This window comes from Chiroxiphia lanceolata, chromosome Z (genome assembly GCF_009829145.1).
Source record: "Chiroxiphia lanceolata isolate bChiLan1 chromosome Z, bChiLan1.pri, whole genome shotgun sequence".
Taxonomy (NCBI): domain Eukaryota; kingdom Metazoa; phylum Chordata; class Aves; order Passeriformes; family Pipridae; genus Chiroxiphia; species Chiroxiphia lanceolata.
Window position 1 is genome coordinate 26596248 of NC_045671.1, and position 13494 is coordinate 26609741.

A 13494-nucleotide genomic window follows, 5' to 3' on the forward strand; every position below is an offset into this window, starting at 1 on the left:
ATGGCCTAACTCAGATTTCACTTATTACATGCCAGCTTTATCTTGATGTAATCCTGTCCAAACAGTAAACTGCTTGCCTCTTTCCAGTACACAGAGTGTCAATGGAACGAGTTTAGAACTCTAAACTGGGTGCTGAAACTTTACCATTCAGCACAGAACATGCTTTCTTTTAACACTGTTACAAGGAGACCATGCAAAAGTTTCCAAATAAGAAATAATCTTTCTTTTTCAGTAGACAGCTTTCTCTGCATGCTTCGGAATATCAGCATGCAGACTCAGCTGCTGAATCTCATGTCCCACAACAAAATCCTGTGTCTAGTTTGTCTATTGCAACACATCAATAGATTGGAAAACCTTATAGCTAGTGACCAACAAGGCCACTGATATTTCAACAGAAGGAACCTAAATTCTCTTTTTTGGACACTACCAACAATGAAATATTTTAATAAAAAGAATTGCTATAACAACACCTTAGTAAAGGAATTTAGAGCAGTACTTACTCTGCCCATTTCTCGTAGCTTAGTGAGCATGACCACAATTGTAGAATTATGCTCCCAGAGCATTCTCCAGAAGTCTTCAGTTGTTTCTGCTAAAGGACCCTGTGTAGCTATGTAAGCTTTTTGTTGTCTGTATTGAAAAAAAAAGTAAATTAATAATAATACTTTAATGAAAAAATAAATTGATACCCATGTCCTCTGTTTTTATGTAAGAATTATCTAGGGGAAAAATGTATATAGTATTAATAACAAGCACATTACAGCCTTATTATGATTGTTTAAGCAAACTACGGATTTTTATTTTTAGAACTTTGAGAGGAAAATTACTCTGTTAATATTATGATGTATGTCTTTATCATTATTATTTAAATTTTAATGCAACTCTAATTGCTCAATTTGGTGTGCTGTAAAAAGCACTTAAGAAACACTTAGTTGTGCTGGTTCATTTTGCAGAAATAACTGTCTAACAATCTATTAAGTTTAAGAATTACAGGATCATGCAGTTTCTTTATTAACTCCTCTTCAACAATCTGATGCCTCCAGCACAAGTAAGGCAGGAAGGAAATTTGGGAATGGAGTGTACTACCTTTCCAGGCCTTAATATCCTACCAGTGGAAGCTACCACCAAGCTGTTAAAAACCCCAGGATCAGCAGCTTTATGAGATGATGACCAGTTCTTGTTCTCACTTCTTTCAATCAACAGAAACACCTCTGTGGGTGATACTGGGTGATTGGTTGTTTACAGTTTTGAAGAGAGGCTCAGAAAATGATTTCTGTGGATAGGATACTTAGGTACACCTAAACTGCCTTAGGGAAACTATACCACTTCTCCTTTATGCCGCCTTCTACCAGCCGCTTGAGTCAGAGGAAAGCATATTGCTCTAAGTTGTCATGAAGATGCTGATGGGTAACACAATTGCTTGTGCATAAAATGCTCTTGGTGGTTAGGTCAAGTCTTGGCCAGTGTTAGAAGATCATAGGTTATAACCTTGATACACAGACTCTATCTCCTGTATGTTACTTCTATGTATTGTTTTAAGCAGAATAATTGTGAAGAAACAGAGGTTCCAAATCATGAATGTCCTTAAAATCTCAGTATCTTTCAGTATGTAAAGCATACTGGGAGTTCTCTGTGGCTTAAAGATAGGTAAAAATATAATGTTTAAGATTCTATGTAATTTACAGAATTTTTCTGTACTGTATGGGGTAAAAATCTAGACCTTTTATAAAAATTCTAAAAAACACCCAATCAAACATGGCAGGCACAGATAATAATGAACACTAATTTTCAATATTATACTAATTTTCTATATTAAGCTTTGTTATTTTCAATATAATTACATAAACAATTCTGTAAACTTTTAAGACAGTCCATATGAGAACACATCACTGTTAGTACCTGTATCCATCAATGAAACTGGCATTAATATAATCAGAGCCTTCTACTCCTCGGATAGGCTGCAAGCATACCCTTGTGGACTCATATGGCATAATATTGACAAGGCGATTTTTGAATTTATTACATGGAAGATTGGCACTGATGAATCTTGAAGTGTGAGCCTTAGAACTAGCAAGACGCTGTTGAAAACAAATTAAAAGAATAAGGCTGGGTATAACAAAAGAAATGACACTATCAGGTATTATAATCCCTGCTCATTATCCATTAATGAATAATTTCAATTTCAGTTGCTTACTTTTCCATATTCTACTGCATTATATAAATATTTGTAAAGCTTCTTTCAACACCTTATATAAGTTTGTGTCTCCTCCATTTATGCATAAGGACAAATTCCAGCATTAAACCACTATGTAAACACACATTTCAAGGAACAGCAGGAACAGCAGGGTTAAATCACCCTTACTGAATGGTTCTTGTCTGGACACCCATTGAAGATAGAATTGTATGTTACAGAAAGAACACTTCCTAATTTAAAATTTTAGTCTGCCAATGTCTTTAGTATTTTATTATATTCCTGGATATATATTTTAGCTATTTTTTTTTACATATTAACTAATAAATCTTTTTATATATTACTGGAAACAACTGGTGGAGAACAGAGCAGCTCTAGGTGTTATACCATTTAGTTTTACCCGCAGCATAGAATCCCAGTACCTTAAATTCCAGTTCCATTCCTGTGACATTCTCGCCTGTTTCTATCTGTGTCAGCTTCTGGATATACGCATACAGGTTTCTGGCTGGCACTTCGGTATTTCCACATGTCACTGCTTCCAGCAGCGCATCATGGATAAAGATGTATTGGTCCTCAGTTTGAACCATGTAATTCCTCTGTGCTCTCATTAGAGTTACGTGGCCATAAATATCTACAGTCTTTTCATGCTTTATTCGCTCTAACATGGCATCTATCACAATGAAACAGCCAGTCCTGCCGACTCCAGCACTAAAAGAAATGAACACCGGAGAGAGAACATGAAGGACTTTTTCATTCACTGTGCTTACTTTCATGTCATTCAAGTTTTAAAGTTTTGTAACACTGACTTCAACTGCACATTTTTCTGAATACGAACATAAGATTTTATGAAAGACATTGGTGCCCTGAAACAAGTTAACTCCTTAAACGTCCATTGCAAGCAATTGAGAACGTGGAATGCTTTTATATGAGATCTTTGCAAGCTGTGGTTTCAGGCTTAACTATAATAGAAACAGAACACATTGCAACATGTTCTAAAAATATATATTTTATAAAATATAAATTTCCAATTCTCAGTAAAGGAAATTATTGGAGATGATGAATGCTCTAAGAATTCAAGCTTTGTCTGTAGAATGATTTCTAACTCATTAAACATGCTATTCTGTTTATAGAGCTGAATTTATTGGCAAAGAATAATGTTACAGAAAATGAGTCTTATATATTTCTATCATGCTTTGGAGGTAAACTTTCTACCCCTCTCCCAACTCTGCCAATGGGGCTCCTATTAACACTGTTTGTTCTGTCCTCTGGTCTTTCATTTAGCCAGGACATACTGCTAGACTTTGCAATGCAGACTCTCGACTACACAGTTGTGCTAGCCATAGGCTGGGGAAATCCACCGGCTGTTTGGACACCAACTGTTCTGAATCAAATCAGATAGTCTTTTGGCAGCCACGTGTTAAGACTGAACTTAAGAAGTTTTGCTTCAACTACTTCCATGCATGTAACTATACAAAACACAAGTGTCGAGTGTAATGGGCTTTGCATATGTGTTTTCTCTCCAGGATTACATCATGCCTGTAAGAATGAATGATAGTTTCAGGCCTCCTAAATGCTTAACTGTTTTCAGCTAGTGACATGAAATGCAGTATGTAGTAGAGTAAGCAACAGTTTATAAACCTTCAAGATACTGATATTAGCTAAGATAAGGATATTTAAGACATCACAAACTGCAATTTTTTTAAAAGAAATAGAAAGAAACAAAAATAACTACAACTTGGCTTCTAGAGGACAATTATATAAAACCCAAACTTCTCACATATTTTCTTGAGATATTAAATATCTTAAGTCCATCCTGAAATTGATAAGCAAGGTTAAACATTTATTTCTTGCAAGACACCTTAAGAATCTTTGCCAGCTACCAGCTAACTGCATTTACTTACAACTAAATCAGAAATAAGTACAGAACAGAAAGATATTTTATCTCACACAAGATAAGTTTTGTTTCTCAAATTGCTTATTTGTATATTGTTAATCATGTATTCCTACCACCAGCTAGTCTTCCAAGAAGCAGATTCCCTTCAAACAGCTGAAGACTTTTGCTAGCAGACCAAATGCATCAATGTCAGCTTTCTTACCTGCCACTCCGACAAGTATTAATCAATATTCTGTGTTTAAGAAAACTTACCAATCAATGACATTCATCAATGGGAGTTGTAGAGATGGAAAATACAAAGAGAAATAAAATGATGGCTATCCTAAACAGTAGTTAATTTACTTGTATAAAATTAAAGCTCTGCATTCCAGGAAAACTTGATGGTATTAACATTGCTAATAATCAGGAAGAAAACCTCAAAAAGCTGTTGCACTATTCCTTTGGGTTTTTTTCTTGTAATGGCAATGAAATCAACACAAGTAACATATGTTTGTATGTCAGATTGGTTAATATCAAGTTTTAAATAATTCTTTAAATGACTACTCTTCACATTCAGTTTTTATCAGCTTAACAAGTGCTGGCCAAGTGAGAAATATGAAGATTTGACAGTGCAGATGTTCTCTCAGTAAACTCTCGAATATGGTTCTTTTTCCTATCATGTATTAATGAACTGCTGTTCCAGAACCATGTTTATAACTGGATATGCCATTTTCCAGATGAAACATTAAAAAGTTGACTGATGCCTGCAAACCCCAACTGCAAAAGTCTACCCAATAAAAGGCTTGTACCTTCAGCTGGAAAAGGCAATTTTCAGTTCTTCTTTTCACATCTTCTATTATCATTTATATATTTATTCTTCCAATAAGCAAATTCAAATAGGAATACTTATTAACATAGTCTAGCACAGAAGATATTTTCTAGTTTACAGGTTGTCCTAGTTAGGACAGCTGAGACCAGTTCATCACTGGATGGGTGTAACCCAAACCTGTGTATTCTATAGCCTTCCAAGCCATTTCCCAGAAACTGTTATCAATGAACAATTTACACCATCTGCACATAGAGCCTGACTCCTCAGCCTATAAACTAGGTGCTAAGAGGCCTGCGAGATAGGAGCTGCTCTTGTCCTCACATCCATTAAGGAACCTCCCACCCTGAGAGAGGTACTGAGCATTCCTGCCTGAACTGGAGGATATATAATCTTGGAGTCTTGGGACCTTTTTAACCACTTGTGGGATCCAGAGGAAGACTGCAGACCACCGCTCTCAACCAGACTGCAGAACACCACTCTAAACTGGACTGCAACCACCACTTTTCAACCAGACTGCAACAGCACTCTCACCAACTGGTTTTCCCCTCTCCTTTTCCTTTGGACTCAGGGGGCCCAAAGAACACCACTCTGTTCATGTCCCAGGGTGCTGGGTTATATATTTGGGTTTTGTGGGTTAAAACCAATTGTTTGTCTGTGTAATCGTACTTATTGTATTATTTTATTAAATTGTTTTTCTGACTTATAGTCTCTCTTTTGAGTTGAGTTAATTTCCCCTGCTGGTTTATGCAGTGTTTGTAACAATCATGACACCAGACTCAAACACATTACTGTGCAGTAATTTCATGATCAGGATAGAGGGGCTGACACCCTACATTTATTAAGGCATTTGGCTTCACTTATCTCTGGATCATTTTATCCAGCAAGATATTTTACTATTTTAAGGCATTCAGGACATTCCAATTCTGCCTGTTATAAATGAGCTGTGTGTCTACCAGACTACCCTTTCCACATAAAAATGGAACTAAGGCCATGAAGATTTCAACTTTTCCTCTTTGAAACACGCCTTCCCAATACCTTCTAACTCTAAATTACAATAGCTCATTATATAAAAGCAAGAAACTATCATATCTTTATCCCCTGTTTCTCCTTCTCTTCTATCACACAGACTTCTTAATATAGCGTGATACACAGCTGGGAAGCCATGCAGTTTGAATTCTCACTAATAAATTACTGAAACATAAAAAAAAAAAAATAAATCCCTGTGTACTGTCTGCTAACCATGATAATTCAGCTAATAAGAATCATTTCACAAATTAATTCCACCTTTGTTATTGACTTTCTTGCCCTTTTGGTTTGCCTCTTCTGGTGTTACTGTCAAACTTAGAATTTTAAAAAAAATAACCTTTCATTTCAGCTAGTGAAAGGTATGGTTGTGTTTGTAAGCTGAAAACCTAAGGAATCTACTACTAGGAAACTGTTATTGCTTAAAATATTGTCGTTTACATTATTGTAACATTTGTTTTCAATTTCTAAAAACATGACTGACTCAGTCCCATGAGCTGAAACATGCTTAATGTCCTGTGATGCAATATAGTTACAATTCACAAAAAGAAAAATGAAGAGGCATAAGGGGGCCATTCTGCATTAAAATCACTGTATGGATGTGTTAAAGGTTGGCTTTTGTGATTAATTTGTAGCTGTTTAAATGATGACCCTTTACTGATATTTCAGTGGTTTGGCAAAAGAAGGCAGTGTAATTACCAATATTCACAGATCATTTAATTGGAAGCAAAGACAGTAAAATGTGGACCAAAAATCATGTAGGACATTTTTGACTCATATCAGGGGAAAATTTTATTGAATATTACTGTTTCAGATTGAATGAAGCCTGCATTTTTAAACTGAAAGTACCTAAAATTGCTTGTGATATGGGAAATATATAAAAAGCCTGGATTTTATTATGGAACTTCATGTGATTCATTAGATTCCAACCCCACAGAAATTCTGTAGTAGTTCTGACAAGAGCAATATTTAGATTATTTTTCCCTTTTCCTATTAAGAAATTAGAACAGAATTGAAAATCACCACTCTGACCAGGAAGCAGCAAAAAAAGCCCCTTATGAAGCCACTGAACATCCTTTTGAAAAGATAAATCTGACTGATATAACATAAAGACCTCTGCAAAGAGGTAAATTTAAATTTCACTTTAAAATAGACACTGGACTGCTTCAAGAATTCTGGTACTGGCTTATAAGAGACCTTTCAGAACTGATCTGCAAGTGCACAGTGACTTTTTTTTCTTCTCACTGTGGTTATGGTCAGACACCAGCCAACAAGGATGGTATACAGAACCTTCTTAGGTGTAATGCTTTGCCAAACAGAAGACTTCATCTCATATTTTTTCATCCCTATGCTATGCATGGAGGCAACCACATTTGCCACTGTCACATACAAAACTTTTTAAAATGAACATGGAAAAATAGAATGAAAAAAGTCAGGAAACAGGAAAATATTTCGCTACAAGCAGATAAAGCTCAGTCTAGAACTCACCCTAGTTTTCTTAGATAGTGGGCAAAAGCATGGGTGGGTCACAAATCAAAAGTTAGCCTTAGATCTTTCTTCCTTTACTGCGTTTTATGATGATTTTTCCTTACACTCTGTACATTCTCAGAATTCTAATATTCTTCAAATACAACTGCCCTAGATTTAAGCCCAATTTTTTGTAATATGCAATTGTAAAAGCATAATAATATTCAGGAAGTAAATTTGTTCTTCATCTAATCCTGAGTTCAGCTCTGGAGAGATCAAGGACAAGAAGCTGTCTTATGAGATTGTATCATGAACACAAATAAACAAACTCTCCAATATTAAAACACACAGAATCAAAACTCCCAGAAATTTCTCTAACAGAGAATAACTGCTTGTTAAAATAACTGAAAAAGGTGAGTTTTCCATGCAGGCTAAAAACATAGCATTAGTAATGTTCAACAAATTAAAAAGTTTTTTTACGTGACCCTAGAAGGGACATTCCATTACAGCACTTCAAATCCTCTCTCCAGACATAAACTAATGCTACATGGAGAAGGTGAAAGGTAATGACTATTCATCTTTTACTTTCAATAGAAGGAATAGGATCATGAAACAGGATGATGAGAATTTAAAACAAACAGGAAGTAGTTTTTAAAGTAGTATGTAATTAAATTGTGAAACTCATTGTTACAGAATACCATGTATGACAAAAAGAAATTCACAGAGGAAAGAATTAATTAGGGTTTATTACCCAACAAGTTACAGACAAAACACCCCTTGCAGAAATCCTTTTATTAGACTTTGCTGGAATTTCGATAGGTATTCTAAAAAAGTGCCTATCCAAAAGAACATTCTAGACACGTCCTGGGAGAGAAACTGAAATGTGCTGTTGACTCTACAAACAATACATGCCATTATTACTCTTGAGTTACTCAGATATATAAAGAAATTAAAATAAACTATTCTCCTGTACCGTTTTATCTGAGCACAAGGATTCACTGTGATTTTTTATTTCAAATTAATTCAGTTCTCAGATATCATCCTTATTTTCCTACTTCTCTAAGTACAATCTAATATATTCAGTGTACTGTATTCTGTATGTAGCATCAAAGACTAACTATCCAAATATCTGTGATATTTGTTGAGTTTCAGTGTATATTTTACACTCTTTGTACTGTACGATGCGTTCACGACGCATTCTTGTCATTGTGCATTTCACTAAAGAAAGAGCTAAAATTTACTGAAATAGAGTTTAGTGAAATAAAGTTTTAAAAAAGTAAAGTATTATAAGGTTAATTAAAAAAAAATCTTACGTGACTTGTTACCTTCAATTAAAGACAGATCTATGTACGAACAGCTGTAGTAAACACAGGAAATTATACTTCTGGGTAATTTAGGAGAGGAAGTACACAGAGATGCTATTGTCAATAAATAAAAGTGAAGATTAGAGCACAGCAGTGAAGTCAATGAACAGAAATTATGCTGCTAACAACTATTTGTTGCTTTCTTTGCAGTTCAACCTGTTTTGCATCCTCAGAGTGGAATGTTTTGAGGAGTTCTTTCATACTTTTGAATATTTCTGTACTCTGATTACATTTTCATGCAGAAGAGCTATTAGCCTATCAGTGTGAGTAACAGAAAGTGAACTGATGCTGTCTGAAAATGAATTAAAGAATGTGGGAAGAAATGTGTTTGGCAGTACTGGATAACTGGAAGACCTTAAAAGTACTTGCTGACCACTAAGCTGATTCCAAGTTTCAGAGTTCTCTGGGACCCTCCCTGATTCTAGGTCTTTGTGTAAGTATTGTGGTCAACAACTGCTTCTTTTCTTAACACCAGCTGCCCTCAGGATTTTTTCTGTTTGGGTTTCAGACTGACAGAACAATGATGAGATCGCAGATTGTCATCCAGACACAGTATTTTATCTGGTAAGTACAAAGGAAAAAGTAGACCAGGACTCCTAAGTCCACACTGGCTTTTTTTTTTTTTTCCCCAGTACCAGTCACAGTTCAAAGCCCTAAATGAACCTGTCGACAAATCCTTTTTTTTTTTTCTTTTTCCAACCGCCCCCTCCCCTACTCTTCCCCTACTTTGAAAACTTGGAAATAACCAGAAATTAGTGCTCAAGCTTGAAGCTGAAAATACTTTAGTAGCAGGCCTACTGTGTTGGATCTTCATCTCAGAATGTTTCCCTTTTCAAGAGGGAACAGACATATCTTAAGAGATGCATTCAGAGGATAAGACAAATGTGATGTTGCCACCTCTAGGTCTGGTTTAAACTGAAATGGTTGCAATATGGTATTAACGCAGTGAGATGCTATACAGTAAAAAACAGAGAAGAAAAAAACTGAGGCTTTTCTGATGAGCTCATATGACGGATAGCACTGTTTTCTTAGACCAGCTGGTGAAAAGAATAAATACCCTCTTTAATATCTCTGACAATACTCCTCTGACAGCTGAAGAGCTTGGTTACTGGTACTCATTACAATGTTTCTTAACCTCTGCAGTCTTTATACCAACATGAATTCTCTGTAACTTAGTAGAAAATCAGGTTGTGAGAGGTTAATACCACTAAGCATTTCACATTTCTTAATCAAAACTTGTCATTTATAGGTTAGACACTAATCTCTTTCTTTTTTTCCCAAGATTCTGAACTTGTGAGCAAAAATCACGGACAAGTTATAATGCAAATAATGGGAGTTCTGGTGTAGAAGTTTCAAAGTAGTTGTAAAATGAGCTTGGATAATATTATGATATTGCCTAAACATTAAAAACTATTTTTAAAATTCAGGTGACAAGAAAAATAGGCATCACAATGCAGGATTCACTTGGAAAAGCAGTCACTGACAAAATCTGACAATAAGTGATGAGACCCTGAATTAAGTCTACAAAAGTACGAAAAATGAAGAAAGATTAATATTCAGGGCAGAATACTGATTGGAAAGCCTCCATGAAAAGATAACAGGACTATTTTTAAAGCTGCATTTTACTTCTAGAGAAACGGGGAGAGGATTTAAAGAGACTTTTATGCTGATTACTTAGATAAAAATACAGCCTGTTCAAAGTTAGCCAAACATGCCGGGTAGCCAAGTTGATGCAATGCATTCCAGTATGCTCTGTGTTCATGGATATTCCAGAATTTAATGTAGGTACAGCTGGGAAATCTGAGAGATACCCCTTTCCAGAATTCAGCTATTGGGTTATAAAAATATTTTCACATTTCCTGCAGATGGCTGGATTCTTTTCTTCACTCATAATTTTAATACAGAATTCATTACGGACAGCTGCTGGCTCCGATAGAACCTAATTGCTCTTTTACTAGACTCAGCTGCAAGCAGTCAGATTTCCTTTCCCTTTGTAGAGTATAATATATATAAACATGGGCGGGGAGAAAAATAACCAATTAACTAAATACATATGGATAAAATGACTCACTAAGAGTGCTGATCAAATAACTTATCAAACTACAGCTTAGGTCAAAGGAAATTACAGGCCTTGTAGGACATGATAATATATATATATGGAAATAATTATCAGCACCAACATATTTGTAATTTGAGATAACACATGGAAAAGGCATTGCCTTTGTTAAAAAAAATCTTACAGAAAATTACTGCATTTTAATAAGGGGCAGGTTATTTCACTGAGAGAAAAGTCATCAGTCTTCAGCAGACCTGCTCAACCAAAACCATTTGTTGGCCAAATTGAAGTGAGGCCTCAGTATGTCCACTGGGCAATATAGCAAGAAAATGTGGTATAATTATGAAACTATTTTTACTGTCTTACCTAATATAAAAACCTTGGGGAATAGTTACTGTTATTCAAACGACCAACAAAAGGTATGTCTCAAAGGAAGGACCAGAGAGAGCCAGCAGACTAGGGATGTGAGGATTCCCTTCCACCTCTCTCCACATGATAAGTATTGGAATGGGTTAGAAAACTTTGCTGTCCCAGTTTGTTATGTTGGATGAACAGAGGAAAGTTGTAGATATGTAAAATATGAAACAGCATTAAATAACACATTTTTTCTCCTTTTATGCAAAGGCATTTAGTGAAATAAAGGGACATATGTTTAAAATAAGAGTAAATAGATATCTTCTAATGTAATGTGTGAAAATACTTAGACAAGGAAAAAAGGTAACAAATATAATTTATTAAAATATAAATATAAAATAGAAAATATAAAAAAGGTAAAAAAGATAATAAATACTGTCTGGTTTTGTTCTTTAAAATATATGTATAGTCATGAATCTGAACAAAAAAGTATCCATCAGTTTCTCTAAGTAGCTAAAGGAATAAAGGGGAAAAGAATTGAAATCCTCATGAAGTGGGGCTCAACTACTCACAAACTGTTTGCTACTAAAGGCGAAACTTTATTGAAATATTGTTGACATTGGAGTTTTGTACTTTTTCTTGAAATTTCTAATATTTGCCATTGTCAGAGACAGGATACTGGCATAGGTATGCCACTGATTCTATCTGGTAATAGCATTCCCTATGTTCCTTTACAGATTTCTGACTGCTACCAGGAACAAATCTTACCCTATGCAGTCACAGCAGCTTTTTAGGACTTCAAAAGATAATCCCGCCCTAAGTCACACCAGTGGGGGGTATAATCCCCTGAAACCAAAGCTAAGTGTCGACTAAAGATGGCTTTATACACATATGGCTGATGTAATCAAAGAGGCCACTAGTAGGTATTTTTTATTATTTGAATCTGCATGAAGAAATACTGCTATTACCTGTTATTTGTATGTTTTTGAATTTTAATAATGGTTCCAGTGATACTTTCTGGGTTTTATGGTTCATAAACAATGGAAGTACATAGTGTACATACAGCTTCAGTTCAGGTTTTAGGAAAGGCTTGTTTGCTGTGCAGAACTGTTTTCTAACTGAAGACAAAACTTGAAAGCAGATCAGCATCAGTTTGCTTTATATTTGACACCTCATGGAGGATTTCTAGACAATATAGCATAGTATTTTCCTATCTCTAACAAAAAAAACCCAACAAAAACCACCAAAACCCCCAAAAAAACGTATCAAGGTACCCTAGCTAATTTCAAAGGACTCTCCACACTGCCGCATTAACTGAAGTATGGTAACTCTTGTCATGTTCATACTTACAGTTTTTCATAAGTAAGCACCTAAATTTAAGAAAACAAACTAGAGACGTAAGCTAATAAAACCAAGAGTGCTGTTAAGTTAAAGAGGGATGAGCTGGGGAAGGTAATAGGCATCTTTTAATCAAGGTGATCTTAACTAATGGCACTAAAATCTGAAACAGAGAAAAAAAAATCCAGCATTAGCCATCACTGGCTCTATCAGCATACAGACTGATGGGACTCTGCTTTTTGTCTGCATAATTGCATGAACATAGCCCAGTAATTAAGTGAGAGTTCTTGTGTGTTCAACATAAAACAGCCAATGTCTTCAACTGTGAAGCTTCTGAAACCTAAATTTTCACAATCTTGAAAGCTTTTATGGTAAGAATTTGAAGGCAAGACCCAATTCCTGTTCATCTGTAATGCCACATATTACACAGTTATCAAGTAATGTCTTGCTATGCTGATTTCTTCCATCTAGCCTTTATGAACTTTTCTTCTTTCTCTTTCTCCAGTAGAGTCTACAGTTCCAAAAACTAAATGAAGACAGAGAAAGCATGCAAAAATTTCTAAATCAAGAGAATGCAGTTCCACTTCCTTAAACAAAGATCAAGCTCCCAAGCTGTCAAACTCTACATGCCTTGGTACCTTATTCTCTAAGGTACATATTGAAACAAAATATCTTCTAAGAATAATGTTATGCATAGAAATAAAGAGTCCCAGTCAGTTACTCTGACTGCATGGTCAGAGTAACGTAGACTATTAATGTATATGGAATACAATGGAAAACATGGACATTTACACATTACTATATTTTTATACTAAAAGGAACTGAACATCCTAAGCAGGATCACCATTTTTTAAGATGAGATTCCAACAACAGCTTCATTCCTCTTTGCTTTTTATTAGTGAACAATAACTTTGAGAAAAAAGGTATTAATGAGATATACAGTGATCTACAGCTAACAGCTGGAGAGGAAATAGCGTTATGGTGTTTTTGTATATGGATGAT

General features: G+C 35.2%; 1 protein-coding gene across 50 annotated transcripts in view; it reads right to left on the reverse strand.

Moving 5' to 3' along the window:
• Positions 1 to 13494, reverse strand: part of PTPRD (protein tyrosine phosphatase receptor type D) — a 1166099-nt gene that overhangs the window by 16001 nt on the left and 1136604 nt on the right. For all 50 annotated transcript variants that reach the window (XM_032676409.1, XM_032676455.1, XM_032676454.1 and 47 more), the window contains 3 exons: positions 2611 to 2896; positions 1897 to 2075; positions 501 to 627 (listed from right to left, as the gene is read on the reverse strand). In XM_032676409.1, coding sequence (XP_032532300.1) covers positions 501 to 627; positions 1897 to 2075; positions 2611 to 2896 — 592 coding nt within the window. The remainder of the gene's footprint in view (positions 1 to 500; positions 628 to 1896; positions 2076 to 2610; positions 2897 to 13494) is intronic.